At 36.0% G+C, this 18,624-nt stretch overlaps 1 protein-coding gene across 1 annotated transcript in view; it reads right to left on the bottom strand.

Moving 5' to 3' along the window:
• GPR139 (G protein-coupled receptor 139) overlaps nt 1-3,494 on the bottom strand; it is a 288,430-nt gene extending 284,936 nt beyond the window's left edge. The window contains exons 1-2 of the mRNA XM_044089742.1: nt 3,377-3,494; nt 1,983-2,255 (exon numbers count right to left, since the gene is read on the bottom strand). Of these exons, the coding sequence (XP_043945677.1) occupies nt 1,983-2,100 (118 nt within the window). The 5' untranslated portion in view covers nt 2,101-2,255; nt 3,377-3,494. The remainder of the gene's footprint in view (nt 1-1,982; nt 2,256-3,376) is intronic.
• Between the last annotated feature and the right edge of the window lie 15,130 nt (nt 3,495-18,624).

Genomic DNA, 18,624 nt, shown 5'->3' with positions numbered 1-18,624 from the left:
AGTACAAACATCTAGCCAAAAATCTGGACCTCTAATTAGCATAAAATCTGAATTACCAGGTAGCATATAACTGTTCCTGCTTTCAGAAGGAACATGGGATACTATTCAGAAACATTTAAAAAAACAGAGTGACAAAATGATGGAAACGTATAAGCACATTACCAAAACATCCACATGAAATCTGTAGACTTCAATTAACTGAATTGCAAATTTCTACCATACAATGTCATTTATTTTTGCTTCTGAAAAAGGGAGATAAAAGATATGTGTCAACTTTCTTTAAATTATTGACTCAACTAGTAATATGTTTATATAGTGTGGTTTTCTGTATAGTAGAAGTCTTCAAACATTACTAGGAAGGATTCAGAATTGTGTGAAAGGATAAATCAATCCTGAAACTAGGGACATACATCCAAAAGAGGTACAGCATGTGAAGGGATAAATCAGACCTGAAAATAGTTATGTTCCTGCAAAACAGGAAATGATGAGGGGTCTTGGGGGAAGGAATCCCCTTACATACCCATTTTAGAGCTAGTCCCTCATAGTTCCTTTACTAATATATTTTGATGCTATCCCATCTCAGAGGAAAAGCACTCTCTGACTTTCAGAGGGAATGGACTGTCTTTTTTTCTGCCTTCCCTTCCATTTTTATTGTGTTCGTTGAATAGGTTTTGATTAAAATTATTTAAGGGACCGTACCCTACACAAATGTGTAACTAGCTATCCTATAGATGCACTGTTAATAAGGAAATGTCCTGAGCAACTCTTAGGATATATACAGAAGTCAGAAATAATGATGAACAAATGGAATGGTGGAAAAATAAACTAAATGTTTCACATATGTGAGACTTCAGCACTGGATACCAAGTTTCCATACATTTATTCTAAAAAAAAACACCTCCCATACACGCATCTATACACAAATCTTTTTCTTATATGAAATATGTTAGTAAGCCAAATAAAAAAAGTGTAGTACATATTATATCATGTAGGGCAGGTAACTTCTCTATTGACCAGCTACATCTGTTTTAACTTAATTTATGCTTGTTTACCAAATGCAGCATTTTTGATGCTTGAAGTTATAAGCACGTAAGATGGAAAAAAAATGTTCAATTGAGTGTGTCATCTAATATTGTCTACAGATTGATAAAACTACCAAACAGTAACAATTATAACATTTTAAAATTAGCAAAATGTTTTAAATCTAAATCTATACATCTTAGTCATACTGCTCAAATAATGGGGAGGGGGGTGCAAAAACAGGGACTGATTTTAAATATTGCTGTTGTAAACTTAGAAAGTTGATAGAAAAACAGATTTTGAACTACCATGTATTTCTGAAGGATATGAAGTCTGAACTCAAAGGTCCATCATTACTTAATGACGCCAATCCTCAATTAGCTGTCAGAAAACACAAATTTTAAGAGGAATACACCAAAAATGTATTGCAAAAATCTGGAGATTCTGCAAACTTCTACACAGTTTATATGATGATGCCAATCTATGCCAAATATTAAAACAGAGTGGCTCTCAGTATACATGGAAATAAATCTTCAGAGCTGAAAGCCATATGAACCGCTTTGCATCATGTTCTGGTATATATAATCAGGATGTCTGTAAGAGTTTTTAATATGAAGTGTCTATAAACAAATGTAACAATTCACTGGCACTTTTATGCAGCAAGACTGCAGATTGTAGAAGTTGACTACAATGGTTTGCAGCTTCATGAATAATGTATTAATTCACTGCTGAGTCAGAAGTGGCTCAAGCTAGACTAGCATGAAAGGGGGGATCTATCAAGTGCACTTAAATACTGCTGTTATAATAAAATACACATGCAACAAACCAGTGCAGAGTAGACAGGAGCACATTGCATGAGTGAAGGGTTAAGTTTATCTCCCTTCAAGAAAGGCTGCATTGCAAAGTACAGAGCTACGTGGATTGAACAGTAGAAATGCAAAAAATAGATGAGACCACCTCACCTGGTAGTCCTAGGCAAAGCAGGATGCTGTAGTAAACAATAGGCACATATCCCAGTCCACAACCATGCATGCTATGGGAAAGAAGGGAGCTGGTGTTGAAGATGTGGTTATGCTCCATTTAAAGATCCTTTGCGGCTGCTGCAGTTTACTGTGAAAACAAATGCTGTAGACTTGAAAACATTCTGCGGTGGTCCCTTTCAAACAGTAAGCCGGCTCCCTCAGAGCATCATCACGACTTTGTGCTATCTGCCCTCGCTTCTGGTCACTTTTAATCTACAAAAATATAAGGCATGATATTAGTGTTGCAAACGCTCCAGAATAGGAAACTTAAATGATAACCGTTCTATTAAAATGCAAATTAAGTAATTAAAGTTCGATTAACTTCGGTTGTCCTCACTGGCTGTCGCTGGGTGCTGAGGGCACATTTCTTGGAAAGGACAAAGCGTCAGGTCAATTATAATCCCGGCCTTGTCTGCCACCTTATGTAGTCTACTCTTTGAATTCACTGTTTCTAGGAGTTTTCAAATCGCACTCCGTTACCCTTTGGTACCCTGGCATTGTGGTTGTTATTAAAAATACAATCTCCCTTATTTTAACAATGCTTGGGAAGCTGCGTGTTGATTTAATGAACCATATGCATTCATACCTCTCAACCTCTTAGAGCAAGAAATCAGGACAAAGCCATTAATAATGGGGGGAACAATGGCCCAAAAATAGAGAAAAAATTTAAATATTGCTCTTACAAACTTAGTAAGTTGATGGAATAACAGGTTTTGCATTAGCATGACTTTTCGAAAGGGTATGATGTCTGAAATTCAAATGTCTGATTATTTTCTGACTTCAATATTTAATTATTCTACAATAATTTTCCAGAAATCCATAATTTTATGAAAAACAGACAGTAAATATGAGGCAAAAATCTGGACATTCTGCAAATATCTGTACAGTTAAGAGGTGTGTATGCATTATACATACTGTGGAAAGAAAGACAACCTTTCAGACCAGAGGAGCGAAGAGCCACAGGTTGTCAAATGTAGGCAGTATAGTCAAATCACCAGTTATAGTTGCTTCTTCATGACATATCACCTGTCTTCAAAAACATCGAAGAAAATTGCAAATGTCAATTACTTGGCATTCTTTAATTGGTGTTGCAGAGTTTGTGTGAGTGTGCGGGTGTGTTTGAATATATATATATCTATATATCTATATCTATATCTATATATATATATATATATATATATATATATATATATAAATATGTGTGTTACCTAGTTATATATATATATATATATATATATATATATATATATTATAGACAGTAGGAGTCCGATTACAAGGAGCTCTTCAATTTAATATAACTTAATATTCTTAGGAAGACAAGAATGCCGGCTTACCTTAGATAAGAGGAGGCACTTTGTACAGGTGGAACCCCTCTGCATAGCACAAGCGGACAGCATTCAGTTGTTCCCTGCTTGCTGCAGCCGCTGGCGCAGACTGGGTGCTGTGGGTACACCGAAGGTTCCCACAGTGAAAGATCCCCAGCAGCTGTAGTGCCCACATTGCAGCCGACTGACAACAGACCCCGCCCAGACAGCTACTAGCTCCTCCCTTTCAGTATCCTAGCAAACAGCTCTCCACCCATTTCGCCCGAGCGCTCCTTATAAACTAATAACATCCTTTTCAGTCGCGGAGGTTTGATTCAGCTGGTTAGAGCAAAATATCTCTGCAGAAACTTCCCAGTCACTGATGGTGCTTAGCATCGCTTTCTAACCTGGATGCTGGCTGTTAGGAAGAAGACTGGCACAAGGATGCAGCAGCCTGGAATATGGTTATCATGCAGACCGAGGTGTTATTTTATATTTTGCTTCCTTACCGGCTGTCTGCCATCAACTATGGCATGGCCCCCCCTTCTCAGCCTCTCTAGCCAAGCCCGCAATCCACTGAATAACTACTTGTTTTGTCAGAAGTTGTTAAGCAACGGTGTTGCATAAAACATCGCTGATCTGGTCGATAGATCCCAGACAAAGAAGGGGCAGTTGCATACTAACAATTAACAATGACATAAAAGCTTGCAGTGCACGTCTTGGGATAATGTAAGATAAATAATACAGTGGGTCACCATAAGGATAAATTGCTGTAAGAATCGGAATGTGTGTTGGTCACTGCCACAGACAAGACACTTCAGCCTTTATAATCAAAGCGCTGCCAAAGGGGGGACACGCTACACTCTTTTCCTGTCATCATGGCAGAGGAAGACGGGTATGTAAAAAAGACACTTCGTGCTCCTCTGTATAGGTCGAAAGGCTTCAGGTGCAGACCTGGCCGCTGGCCCTACCCGGTCGTGCAGAATATCCTTGATTTCGTATTATATTTTTCCATACTCACTTGTAGAGTATATGAATCTCTATCAATCAGGGAAGACTACAGTAAGTCAGTAAAGCTAGGCATCAGGGTTTCATACTTGTCAATCTTTAGAAAATGCATGTTGATGTAAACATGTTGCTTTACTAACCTTCCCAATGATTTGGAGAATGTTTAAAAATTGTCCCAGATTTTGTTCCTCTGTCCCTCGGTGTTATTGCTTTGTCCTGCTATCAGATGAAATCCTTTCCTTATTCTAATGTGGTCTCTGAAGTGTAATTGAAGTCATCCATTTAGTTACCTAGTTTCATCTTTATGCAGGAAAACAAGAGTGAAACAAGTAGTCATACTATGTATATACACAGACAGCTCAGATAGTGTGCAGAAAGAAAGTGAGTCAGTGCACCTGTCTATGTCATTTATGAAGGGTAAACAAAGCTACCTATTTCCCAAAGTGACCATTTCTGGTACCAGAAAAACTGCATTTCATTTTATTATAATAAATACAGGATTTTGACTGGGGAAGTTCAAGTACTGCCCACCTCCTGAATAACTGTCACTGCATCCTTCTTCAGAAATGAATCTATCCAATGTACTTAAGAAGCTCTGAACTGGAGATCCATTCACACATTTTCTAAGCATCAGAAATGTTGTGTCTAACCTAGAGCATATTATATACCATCCATCCCTTATAAAGCTGAAGTGGTACATTTCTTAATACTCCTATGAATCCTATTGCAGTTTATGCAGCAATTATACTTTTTTTCTCCATTTACATGCCCACCACAGATGATTGTGACACATCAGCAGTGACCATCACCAAGAGCTAAGGCTCACACCACAGTGTGGCTAGCCCTGTTGTCATTTAACATTGTGTCCCTGGTACTGTTTCTGCAGCATCACATACAAGCCAAATACTCTGAGTGGAACTAGTGGTGCCACATGCTTCACCGCTTATAATGTCAGTTATACCCCCATCCCAAATACTATAATTTAATGGCAATCTGCCCTATGATTATGACACATCCCTATCATCAGGGATGTGTCTTTATCACAGGCAGAAACCTCTCTCTCTCCTTCACAAAGTGGGTAAACTGGCAAAGCCACTTTTTCTAACCACTCCTTCCTCCGTTCCTCCACTGTCTGAGCTGGTAGTCAGTATCAAGTAATTTGATTCATAGGTAGGTCTTTATCCTTCTGTGGAATGGAGCTGGAGACAGAGTACAGTATGGGGGCAGGAGTATACTCACGATAGCCAAAGATATCCAGATAATGGAATAATCGAAGCAGGATGAGCTTCCTTGCAACATTTTCCATGTGGTACACTTGTGTTGGGTCTGGTGGCTATGTATGTGATTAGAGTTCTACCAGACATGGAATTTGTAACTTTTTTTTTTTTTGCTATTATTACACATTTCCTTATAGATACTCATGCTCTTCAATGTGAGATTTTTTTCTTCTACGGTTATTTGCCAAAGGTGTAATTTGGTGTGTTGCTACAATATGAATTTAATATCTATAGGCATGTGCTTCCCATAATGTGGCTTAGGCTTCTGAATTTCCTTTAGCTTCTTTCAGGAACAAAGTTGATAAGATTGTACTGTTTGGAAGTTACTGAGTACCATAAAATAAGCAGTACAGACAATACAATGAACTAAGTCTTGTAGTCAGTTTTGTCTAATGGTCACTGCACAGTTGTGTGACTGTGTGGCCCTATGGACATGTAACGGCAGCTAAAGATTAGGCCCAGTGACTGATATCCATGTACAATACCAGTAGCATCCCGAATATAATTCTTGCAACAATGATCTTATTAGTTTAATATCTGCCATTAAGGTGGGTAAACGTAGTAGTTGTTTGAGATTAATGATTGCTGTTAATGTCAGTTGACCTATGAACATCTTCAGTAACTACTTATGATACAAATTAACAAGGAACTATCAATTAAGTTTTGTACTTTTTATCTCAGGAGGAAGTAACCAGGTTACATACTTTGCCTGCTAACCAGTGTTACATTATGGGTGCATACTAACTAAAATTTCAGCACCAAGAACTAAGGACTGGAACCAATATGTGTACCAGGTTTAGTTTTTGTGGAAACATTAGTGTGCTTAAAGAAATTAAGGCAGAGAGAGATAGACAGTTTTAACTTGGCAGGAGTTTCATTGCAAGCTGATACTACAACTTGGCACATAAGTAATGCACTATACTGGGGAGTCATTGAACCCCTTTATATGTTAATTGCTTTAGTTCATAGATGGCAATGTTAGAGCCTGTGTGCTTGTAGCACATCTTCAAACTCAAACTGAACTATTGCATTAAAAAATACCACATTACTTTGTTCAATGCCCCAATCCCAGCCATTATTCCAGTATCACAAATACGTCTTCTTTGGTGTGTCCTAGCTTTTGCTAGGAAAGTTCTAACTAAAAACTGTAAATGCCAAACTACTATCTCTTTTACTAGTAAATGTACCTGTCTGGCCAAATCTGTTTGTAAAAATGGATTATCGACTATAAAAAAAAGAACTAGACATTCCACTTAACGATATATAGCCTGGCAGAAATTGAATGAACTATTAGAAAAGTACTAATGATTTTGTGCATATAATTCTTGTTATGGACTTTTGTATATAGTTTTGTTTTATTTTGTTTCAGACTGAATTGTTTTTGGAATATGTAAAATCAAATAAAAGAATTTAAAAAATACCACATTTAGCAAAACATGGTAGTTGTCCTATTAGCCATAAAAAAGCTACCCTCATAAACCCCCTCATGGCTGTATATCAAGGAAAATAAATTAGCAAAGCAATTAATAATAGAAAACATTACAGACATCTGAGAATAGTAAAGATTACAGAAGTCTGAAAAGTCTAGAATCCCCAGTTGAATCTTACAAAGCACACAGTAACATCATACTTCCTTTAGATTACAGGTCTGAAAAGTCTAGAATCCCCAGCTGAATCTTGCAAAACACACAGTAACATCATACTTCCCTTAGATTACAGAAGTCTGAAAAGTCTAGAATCCCCAGCTGAATCTTGCAAAACACACAGTAACATCATACTTCCCTTAAATTACAGAAGTCTGAAAAGTCTAGAATCCCCAGCTGAATCTTGCAAAACACACAGTAACATCATACTTTCCTTAGATTACAGAAGTCTGAAAATTCTAGAATCCCCAGCTGAATCTTGCAAAACACACAGTAACATCATACTTCCCCTAGATTACAGAAGTCTGAAAAGTCTAGAATCCCCAGCTGAATCTTGCAAAACACACAGTAACATCATACTTCCCTTAGATTACAGAAGTCTGAAAAGTCTAGAATCCCCAGCTGAATCTTGCAAAACACACAGTAACATCATACTTCCCTTAGATTATAGAAGTCTGAAAAGTCTAGAATCCCCATCTGAATCCTGCAAAACACACAGTAACATCATACTTCCCTTAGATTACAGAAGTTTGCAAAGTCTAGAATCCCCAGCTGAATCTTGCAAAACACACAGTAACATCATACTTCCCTTAGATTACGGAAGTCTGAAAAGTCTAGAATCCCCAGATGAATCTTACAAAACACACAGTAACATCATACTTCCCTTAGATTACAGAAGTCTGAAAAGTCTAGAATCCCCAGCTGAATCGTGCAAAACACACAGTAACATCATACTTCCCTTAGATTACAGAAGTCTGAAAAGTCTAGAATCCCCATCTGAATCTTACAAAACACACAGTAATATCATACTTCCCTTAGATTACAGAAGTCTGAAAAGTCTAGAATCCCCAGCTGAATCTTACAAAACACACAGTAACATCATACTTTCCTTAGATTACAGAAGTCTGAAAAGTCTAGAATCCCCAGCTGAATCTTGCAAAGCACACAGTAACATCATACTTCCCTTAGATTACAGAAGTCTGAAAAGTCTAGAATCCCCAGCTGAATCTTACAAAACACACAGTAACATCATGCTTCCCTTAGATTACAGAAGTCTGAAAAGTCTAGAATCCCCAGCTGAATCTTGCAAAACACACAGTAACATCATACGTCCCTTAGATTACAGAAGTCTGAAAAGTCTAGAATCCCCAGCTGAATCTTACAAAACACACAGTAACATCATACTTCCCTTAGATTACAGAAGTCTGAAAAGTCTAGAATCCCCAGCTGAATCTTACAAAACACACAGTAACATCATACTTCCCTTAGATTACAGAAGTCTGAAAAGTTTAGAATCCCCAGCTGAATCTTACAAAACACACAGTAACATCATACTTCCCTTAGATTACAGAAGTCTGAAAAGTCTAGAATACCCAGCTGAATCTTGCAAAACACACAGTAACATCATACTTCCCTTAGATTACAGAAATCTGAAAAGTCTAGAATTCCCAGCTGAATCTTACAAAACACACAGTAACATCATACGTCCCTTAGATTACAGAAGTCTGAAAAGTCTAGAATCCCCAGCTGAATCTTGCAAAACACACAGTAACATCATAATTCCCTTAGATTACAGAAGTCTGAAAAGTCTAGAATCCCCAGCTGAATCTTACAAAACACACAGTAACATCATACTTCCCTTAGATTACAGAAGTCTGAAAAGTCTAGAATCCCCAGCTGAATCTTGCAAAACACACAGTAACATCATACTTCCCTTAGATTACAGAAGTCTGAAAAGTCTAGAATCCCCAGCTGAATCTTACAAAACACACAGTAACATCATACTTCCCTTAGATTACAGAAGTCTGAAAAGTCTAGAATCCCCAGCTGAATCTTACAAAACACACAGTAACATCATACTTCCCTTAGATAACAGAAGTCTGAAAAGTCTAGAATCCCCAGCTGAATCTTACAAAACACACAGTAACATCATACTTCCCTTAGATTACAGAAGTCTGAAAAGTTTAGAATCCCCAGCTGAATCTTACAAAACACACAGTAACATCATGCTTCCCTTAGATTACAGAAGTCTGAAAAGTCTAGAATCCCCAGCTGAATCTTACAAAACACACAGTAACATCATACTTCCCTTAGATAACAGAAGTCTGAAAAGTCTAGAATCCCCAGCTGAATCTTACAAAACACACAGTAACATTATACTTCCCTTAGATTACAGAAGTCTGAAAAGTTTAGAATCCCCAGCTGAATCTTACAAAACACACAGTAACATCATGCTTCCCTTAGATTACTGCAAGTCACAATCCCAGCAATACCTCCAAAGATCCTCACCAATAAGCAATGAAGCAGGAAAAGTCAGGAAACACAAAAATGAGGACCACCACGATTATGCAGCCAAACGTAAAAACTTCTTTATTTGTTACAGGACAGATGAGCACTTTCACGTACAAAAACAGTACGCTTCTTCAGATCTAATTTACTTGTGTCTATAGCAGAGCTTATATAGTACTGCTCATTTGATTTAATTGCTATGCTCATTAAAAGCTAAATCAATTATCATTCTAATTAACATTTCTAATGATGCTCTAACACAAAGAGACAGTATTTTAAAGTAATAGCTGTTGCTAAAGCTAGACTGACAAGTAGCTAAAAACACAAAAACACTAAACGCTTCCACATTACTAAATAAAAAGACGTTTAGTCTATGTATCTATTAAAGCTCACGCTAAATAAAACATATATTATTTGACGTACATCTTATATTAATTCATATTAGCATATTGCTATATAAAACATATATTACTTAGTTACTCTTAAAATATATATATAACAATACTTGCAAAAATATATATATGATGCATTCTTAAAGGAAACATGTCTTAATATATAAATAGTAAGTTACATAAAGAATCTGTGCATCTGACAACTCAAATCATGGCAATATAAATACTTTGCATTTATAATATTGGTATTCAATAACAAAACAACAAAAAAGACAAGAAAAAATCAACTGCTATTACGTATTCATATATCACAAAAACTATATGTATGTTGTCATTATAAAGCACTCTTGTAAGGTTAATGGATATATACCATTATTAAACCTTATAAAGTTTATGGACTAACTGAATATTATAATGATATGTAATACTATATTGATATGTAATTCTATTTATAGCTACCCTAGCCAAAAAATGAAAATATATATATATGTATATATATATCTTCTGGACTCCATATGGTAGTCCTGAGCACTAAAATGGGATGAACAGGTAAATCCATAGTAAAATAAAAAGGTATATGTAGCTCGTCCATAACCATATGTGCAAACAAGAGCATAAGTATAAGTCTATAACGGAGTTAACATACTAGTGTCTATAGTTGTTAGTGCTCTAGATATGTATCTCCCTCTCATTCCTATCAAACATATAGTTCTTAGAGATTATTATACACGATGCATGCCTAGCTGAAACTAGATATTTAAGATAAGAGTGTGGAATCAATAAAAAAGTGCAATGTACATATATCAAAGAACATTTCATATTACAGGTGGAATTGGATTTAATATAATTTCATAAAATCTACTTAAAAACTAACTTTATGTATAAAATATTTAATAAATAATATATGAAATGTAATATAACAATAATAAATATTATAAATAACATTCAGAACAATCCATAAAAGTTAAGATAAAAAATGAGAATCCATATTTAAATCTGTATTTACAATTGTGTTGAATGGTCATAAGAAAGAATGTTATGTATACTGTTATATTCTGGGTCATAGATGGGCTTCTGAAACACTGTTGAATATAACTATATTAGCCATATATATAGCGTGTATATTTAATCAAAAAAGTCCTTTGTTACAACAGGCAATACAACTAATTAATATATATATAGAAAAACAAACATAGCTTCAAAATCTCCATAGGTATATGAAGAGATACAAATTATTTTAGACTTCTCTTTTTAAGGACTGACCTCACACTGATATACTGATTTAGACCTGGAGTGTAGTGTGCTTTAAACTTCAGAATCCATTGCAGCTCGATGCTTTCCAGTTCATTGAAAGCATCACCTTTCCTATTACTTGAGCTTACTAATTGTAATGTTCTAAACCTAAACTCATGTCCTGGATTATTTATTACGTGTTTAGTTAGAGCATTCTTCAAATCTTTTTTCTTGATGTCATAAGTGTGATTGTATATGCGTTCCTTAAGGGATCTGGTCGTCATCCCAATATAGAACGCATTACAAAGTAGACAATTAGCTAAATATATCAGGTAGGTACTGTTGCAGTCTGATCTAAAGTTAGGTCTAAAGGTATTATTTAAATATGGATGAACAAATACTATATCCTCTGAAATATATCTACACATACTACACTTTTTGCATGGAAAGGTACCTATATCATTTGTTCTGGTCAAGTCCCCTTTTATATTTTTCTGTATCTTATCATGTATTTTTTCTGTTTCTAAGTTTTGTTTTTCTAAACATAACAATCTTTTAAGATTCTTACTATTAGTGTATAAGAAACGTGGTTTGGTTCCTACTACTGCCTTAACTTCTTCGTTGGTAAGTAAAATACTCCAGTTCTTCCGTATTATATTGGTAGTATTCTTAATGTCACTAGTATATCTAGTTTGAAAAGGGATTATTCCATAGTGTAACTCTGGTCTAATATATGCTTGATAAAATTCATTCCTATTTTTCAAGGGGGTGGAATTAAATCCAGATGAAAAAATCTCCTGCTGAATCATTCCTCTATCATAGTGTCTCTCTATGAGCATATTATTCAATTTCATAGTCTGTTGTATTCTATCTTCTTGGTTCATACATAATCTATTAACTCTTGTATGTTGACCCTTAACAATGTTGCGAAATATATGTCTGGGATGCATGCTGCTATACTCCAGTAGTGTGTTCTTCCAACAAGTTTTTCGATAGATGGTATGATTCAGTTTTCCTTTGTCATCCTTGGTAATGGTAATATCTAGAAAATTAATTTCAGTTCTAGAGTGTTCAAAAGTGAATCTAAAGAAAGATGTTGTAGTTTCTAGATATTCCACTAGGTCTAAAAATTCCTGCAGAGTACCATTCCAAAAAATTATTATATCATCTACGAATCTTTTATATAGCAGCATTTTATCAAACTTGGCATGATTAAATAAATGCATACATTCCCAGTAATATACAACAAGATTTGCGTAAGTGTTTGCACAGGGAGTGCCCATGGCCACTCCCCATTGTTGCAAAAACAATTTCTTGTCATATAAAAATGCATTGTTATTCAGTATGAGGTCTAATATTGCATTCAATAAAATTCTTTCATTATTGCTGAACATATCTGTATTGTGTAGGATATACCTGATGGCTTCTGAGCCATAGCTGTTCGGAATGGATGTAAACAGGTTCTTCATGTCCATAGTAATTAATAAACTGTCTTTAGGAATACCTTCTTTCAAGTTAGATAAAACATCTAATAGTTGATATGTATCTTTCAGGATACTATTTATCTTATTAATAATAGGTCTTAATTTCTTTTCTATATAGACTGACATGGTTTCCGTAACCCATCCATCTCCCACAACTATGGGTCGTAATGGTGGTGGAAATATCCCTTTGTGTACTTTTGGCAGCCCTTTTATATAAGGTATTTTGGGTTGTTCTATCAGGAAATACTGATACAATTCTTGATCTATCTGCCTACACATTAAGAAGTCATATAATTCCTGATGTACTGAAAAGATAACTTTAGTTAAATCATTCGTGTTAATTTCCTTATAAGTATCAGTTTCTCTAAGCATGTTCAGCATCAATGTATTGTAAGTTACATAATCTAGGATAACTATCCCACCCCCTTTGTCTGCAGGCTTTATAATTATTTCTTTGTCATGTTTAAGTGCATATAATGATTCCCATTCCAAGTGTGACAGGTTAATATATAAATCTCTTTTTTTCTCATTATTAAAATATTCATAAAAATCCGATTCACAAGCCTTAATGAAACATTCTGTAATTGGTGTTTGTGCTGGTGAAAACACACTCTTTCTTTTGAAATTATTATTATTAGAATGACTAGCTTCATTATGTTGCTCTTTGTTTTTAAACATACATTTTAAGTTAATTTTACGGACAAACAGGCGCAAATCAGTTAATATTTCACTTATATTGCTCACCTGAGCAGGAATAAAGGATAAACCTTTATTCAATAATTTGTGATCAGTCTCTGTTAACGCTCGTTGTGATAAATTAAACACTAAGTCCTCTGTTCCCTTCTTCGATTCCTGTTGCTCGATGCCATTTCTTCTCCCGAAAATTTCCTCTTGGTACGGCCCCTGCTCCTCGATCTGCTTTGGAAATTCTGCCGAAATTTTAGCGGGAGGGGTAAAAAACCCTCTAGGTTCCCCTGTTTAACTTTAGGTTTAGCACCTTGTACATTCACTTCTTGTTGCACGAACGCTTGTTGATTACATGGGGGAGTGTCCCTTACTGCAGAATTCTGTGTGTTCATTGCAGGCATAGGTGCCGGGGGGGGTTGCAGTCATCACGTCTAAGTCTCTTAAGGTGGAATTAGTATTCATTGCTGCTGAAGCATAGCTCCTATTCATATTATGCTCCGAGGTGTGATCAATATTATTAAATGATACCTTCTCATTCATGTCACTTTCTCTATATCTAGGCCACGAAAATACATGGTTGTTTACAAAGTCCATGTGATCCCTATGTAATTTTCTTGTTTTTATCTGTTGCAGTTTATTATTATATAAAGAGAGTTGATTAAACATATTGTCTACCCTCTGTTGAAAATATTCCTCCTTAAACCTTTCCATAATGTCTTTACTTAGAGATTCAGCCCGTAGGTTAAGGTCTTTCTCTAGCGGCAAAAAATGTTCAAGCAATAACTTGATGTAATTAAACCCTAAATCAAGGTTTAATTGCTGCCACTTACAGAGTAGCTCAGGATACGTTTCACCATAGGAGGGCATCACTAGTACTCTCATTCCTCTAGGAATCAATTTGAAATGCAAGCAAAACACACAGTAACATCATACTTCCCTTAGATAACAGAAGTCTGAAAAGTCTAGAATCCCCAGCTGAATCTTGCAAAACACACAGTAACATCATACGTCCCTTAGATTACAGAAGTCTGAAAAGTCTAGAATCCCCAGCTGAATCTTACAAAACACACAGTAACATCATACTTCCCTTAGATTACAGAAGTCTGAAAAGTCTAGAATCCCCAGCTGAATCTTACAAAACACACAGTAACATCATACTTCCCTTAGATTACAGAAGTCTGAAAAGTTTAGAATCCTCAGCTGAATCTTACAAAACACACAGTAACATCATACTTCCCTTAGATTACAGAAGTCTGAAAAGTCTAGAATACCCAGCTGAATCTTGCAAAACACACAGTAACATCATACTTCCTTAGATTACAGAAATCTGAAAAGTCTAGAATTCCCAGCTGAATCTTACAAAACACACAGTAACATCATACGTCCCTTAGATTACAGAAGTCTGAAAAGTCTAGAATCCCCAGCTGAATCTTGCAAAACACACAGTAACATCATAATTCCCTTAGATTACAGAAGTCTGAAAAGTCTAGAATCCCCAGCTGAATCTTACAAAACACACAGTAACATCATACTTCCCTTAGATTACAGAAGTCTGAAAAGTCTAGAATCCCCAGCTGAATCTTGCAAAACACACAGTAACATCATACTTCCCTTAGATTACAGAAGTCTGAAAAGTCTAGAATCCCCAGCTGAATCTTACAAAACACACAGTAACATCATACTTCCCTTAGATAACAGAAGTCTGAAAAGTCTAGAATCCCCAGCTGAATCTTACAAAACACACAGTAACATCATACTTCCCTTAGATTACAGAAGTCTGAAAAGTCTAGAATCCCCAGCTGAATCTTACAAAACACACAGTAACATCATACGTCCCTTAGATAACAGAAGTCTGAAAAGTCTAGAATCCCCAGCTGAATCTTACAAAACACACAGTAACATCATACTTCCTTTAGATTACAGAAGTCTGAAAAGTTTAGAATCCCCAGCTGAATCTTACAAAACACACAGTAACATCATACTTCCCTTAGATTACAGAAGTCTGAAAAGTCTAGAATCCCCAGCTGAATCTTGCAAAACACACAGTAACATCATACGTCCCTTAGATTACAGAAGTCTGAAAAGTCTAGAATACCCAGCTGAATCTTGCAAAACACACAGTAACATCATACTTCCCTTAGATTACAGAAATCTGAAAAGTCTGGAATCCCCAGCTGAATCTTACAAAACACACAGTAACATCATACTTCCCTTAGATTACAGAAGTCTGAAAAGTCTAGAATCCCCAGCTGAATCTTGCAAAACACACAGTAACATCATACTTCCGTTAGATTACAGAAGTCTGAAAAGTCTAGAATCCCCAGCTGAATCTTACAAAACACACAGTAACATCATACTTTCCTTTAAAATGATTTATTTTGCACAGAAATCTAAAAGCAACTGGATATGTCACTTAATCCAGAAGAAATAATTATGCAGAAGAGGTGGGAACATCTGGTCTCTGATGTAAAACATTTAAAACCTAACAGCCAGTGTTTAATAGATAGATACTGGCAGTATTAAAGAATGTACCAAATGCACGCAGACACACACACACACACACACACACACACACACACACACACACACACACACACGCACACACAAGACAGCAATAAAATAACATAGCATGATATATGTAAAAAAAACATGCTTACAGAAAAAATATACAAATAAGCTAAATTTGTTGAAAATAAAGATTACAATAGAATAATGAAACTATACCATCTGATGTAAATTTGTTCAACATCATTGGTTCTGCATTTTAAAGTATACAAAAGTGTGCATTAATCACAGATTAAGTTTTTAATGACTTCGCTAGCCTGGCCTCTTAAGTCAGTGCTACGTCTGTGATTCCGCACGATTACTCATTCTCTTTACTAGTGTTATACTGTACTTACATTTTATTTACCTAGCACTTGTTAACTGAGGAGGTGGACTGGTCTTTCAAAGACACAGGCCACAAGGACTTAACTTGCAATATGGGTAGAGCACTAATTTAATATCTGGTAGGCATTCAATTTAACAGTAATTTTGAAAACAAAATTTGGCAACGTATGGAGTGTTATTAAAGTCTCATAAAACTCACTAAAATACATCCATATGATGTATTAATATCGGCAAGGCATACTACTACTAAATATACAAATGGGAGAACTACATTTAATATTAATTTTAATAAAGAAATATACATTATTTGTACAGGTACATAGCTAGTACAATGTATCACTTTACAAGTAGGTAGCACTGCATCTGTGATAGTGTTAAAAAAGAACTCAGCCATAATTTTCAAAATCCAGAGATTATAATGTGTAATAGCAAGGTACTAGAAGATAGTTGGTTAACAGATTGTGGAAGTTCCCAGGTGACCATAAATGACCTTCTGAGTGTCACTGTCAAGGTCATTAATTAGATCCTTATGAGTATCTCAATGATTTTAGTCATACATTTCCCAGTCATCCCTAAGTCAGTATATCATTTGCTGTAACAGTGTAGTGCAGCAGCCTTCCTCAGGATGAGTGATTGCAATCACTACTGCTCAGTGTCACCTTGTAAATGTCTTACCTTTATTAAAAGAAGCAATGAGAAAGTACAGTTGTGTAAAATCTTACCATAATGGTAGATGTCCATGTCTTCACTGCTGCAGTATTCTTAACAGATGGGGAATCCCTATTGTGGAAGCCGGACGTCCGTCCAGTCTACCAAAGACTCCTGCTGCTTTAAAGGTACGCCAAGCATCAGCCAAATGCTCCTTGTGTAGCATAGGGCATAAAGGTGACATTCAGGCCTACCATAGTCAGAACTGATTTCCTCAGTAGTAGTATCAGTCCAAGGAACCCAAGAGGTAATCTGTTCATCCAGGAAGGCAAAGAAATAGGAGGAAGGAGGGAGGGCGTGAATACTGCAGCAGTGAGGGCAAGGACATCTACCATTATGGTAAGATTGTATACAAATGTACTATGTCCTTACATTCACTGCTGCAGTATTATTAACATAGGGGAGAGTGCCAAAGCTCAAGAGGAACCTAGGGAGAGGGAAGGAGCAGAAGAGTCCCCTGAAAAGCCATGAAGAACGGCACTACCAAAACCATCCCTAGCTCTAAAGATACCATACAACTTGTAGTGCTTGGAAAAGGTATGTACAGAAGTCAGGTAGCTGCTTCAAGAATAGAATCAGTATCTAAGCCCTTGAAAAAAAGCACTACGTCTGCGGTTCAGAATTGATATGATCATTTTTGTAATAAATACGGAAATTGGACCACTTACAAAACTACTACCAATTTGCTGACCCATTAGATCCTTTCATTATATTTTATTTTTTCTTGCTGTCCTTTTGCATTATGTTCTATGACTGTACTTTACTCTTAAGCAATAAAAAATAACAATGTGCCCATCTGAAGCTGCACTCTGAAACTTTAACTTTCTCTGTTTCCACTATCCATACCTGAGTGCATATTCTCTCTTTTTCCTACGTACTTTATACCAAGCAATGCCAAACAAGTGGGTCAGTTAGAAGATTATGACCCACTTTCTTCTGTTTCATTCCTTAATTTTTTTCCATAGATCCTACTTCCCTAAATTTGTAACACAGAGATTAGGCACTGCAAAATACCCCCTCAGGTTTTTTAGAATATTTTCACAGTCACCTTTTTGGCTAATAGGCACTCTTGTCATTTCTTACATCTTTCACTGTTTTCTTTAGAGCAGAACTGCAACTGTTTCTGCTATAAATGCAAACAGTGGTTCTATCCTAACTTGACTGCATGCTATTTTGAGATAAATGGAATACATTACAGTAAATATTTTGCAAATAGTGTACTCAGTTGCCTTAAGCTGATTTCCTTTCCTTTCCTTTATTTCCTTTCCTTCCTTTCCTTTCCTTTCCTTTCCTTTCCCTTCCTTTCCTTTCCTTTCCTTTCCCTTCCTTTACTTTCCTTTCCTTTCTTTCCTTTCCTTCCTTTCCTTTCCCTTCCTTTCCTTTTCTTTATTTCCTTTATTTCCTTTCCTTTCCCTTCCTTTACTTTCCTTCCTTTCCTTTCCCTTCCTTTACTTTTCTTTCTTTCCTTTCCTGTGAAGAACAACTGCATTTCCTTAGCAAGATCTGCCTCATCTGCCATCCAGAAGAAGAGGTTCAGCTCCTCTTATCTCTGGTAATACCCTTAACCTCCATCCTCCAAATGGTTCTACTTCAAAATATCTAATTCTCATAACACTGAAACTCAAAACATTGAGACCATAATATCGAAAACCCAAAATGCTGAAAACT

The sequence above is a fragment of the Protopterus annectens genome, chromosome 12.part0 (genome assembly GCF_019279795.1).
Source record: "Protopterus annectens isolate FY-2018-M chromosome 12.part0, PAN1.0, whole genome shotgun sequence".
Lineage (NCBI taxonomy): Eukaryota > Metazoa > Chordata > Ceratodontiformes > Protopteridae > Protopterus > Protopterus annectens.
This window is presented reverse-complemented; position numbering and strand designations above follow the sequence as displayed.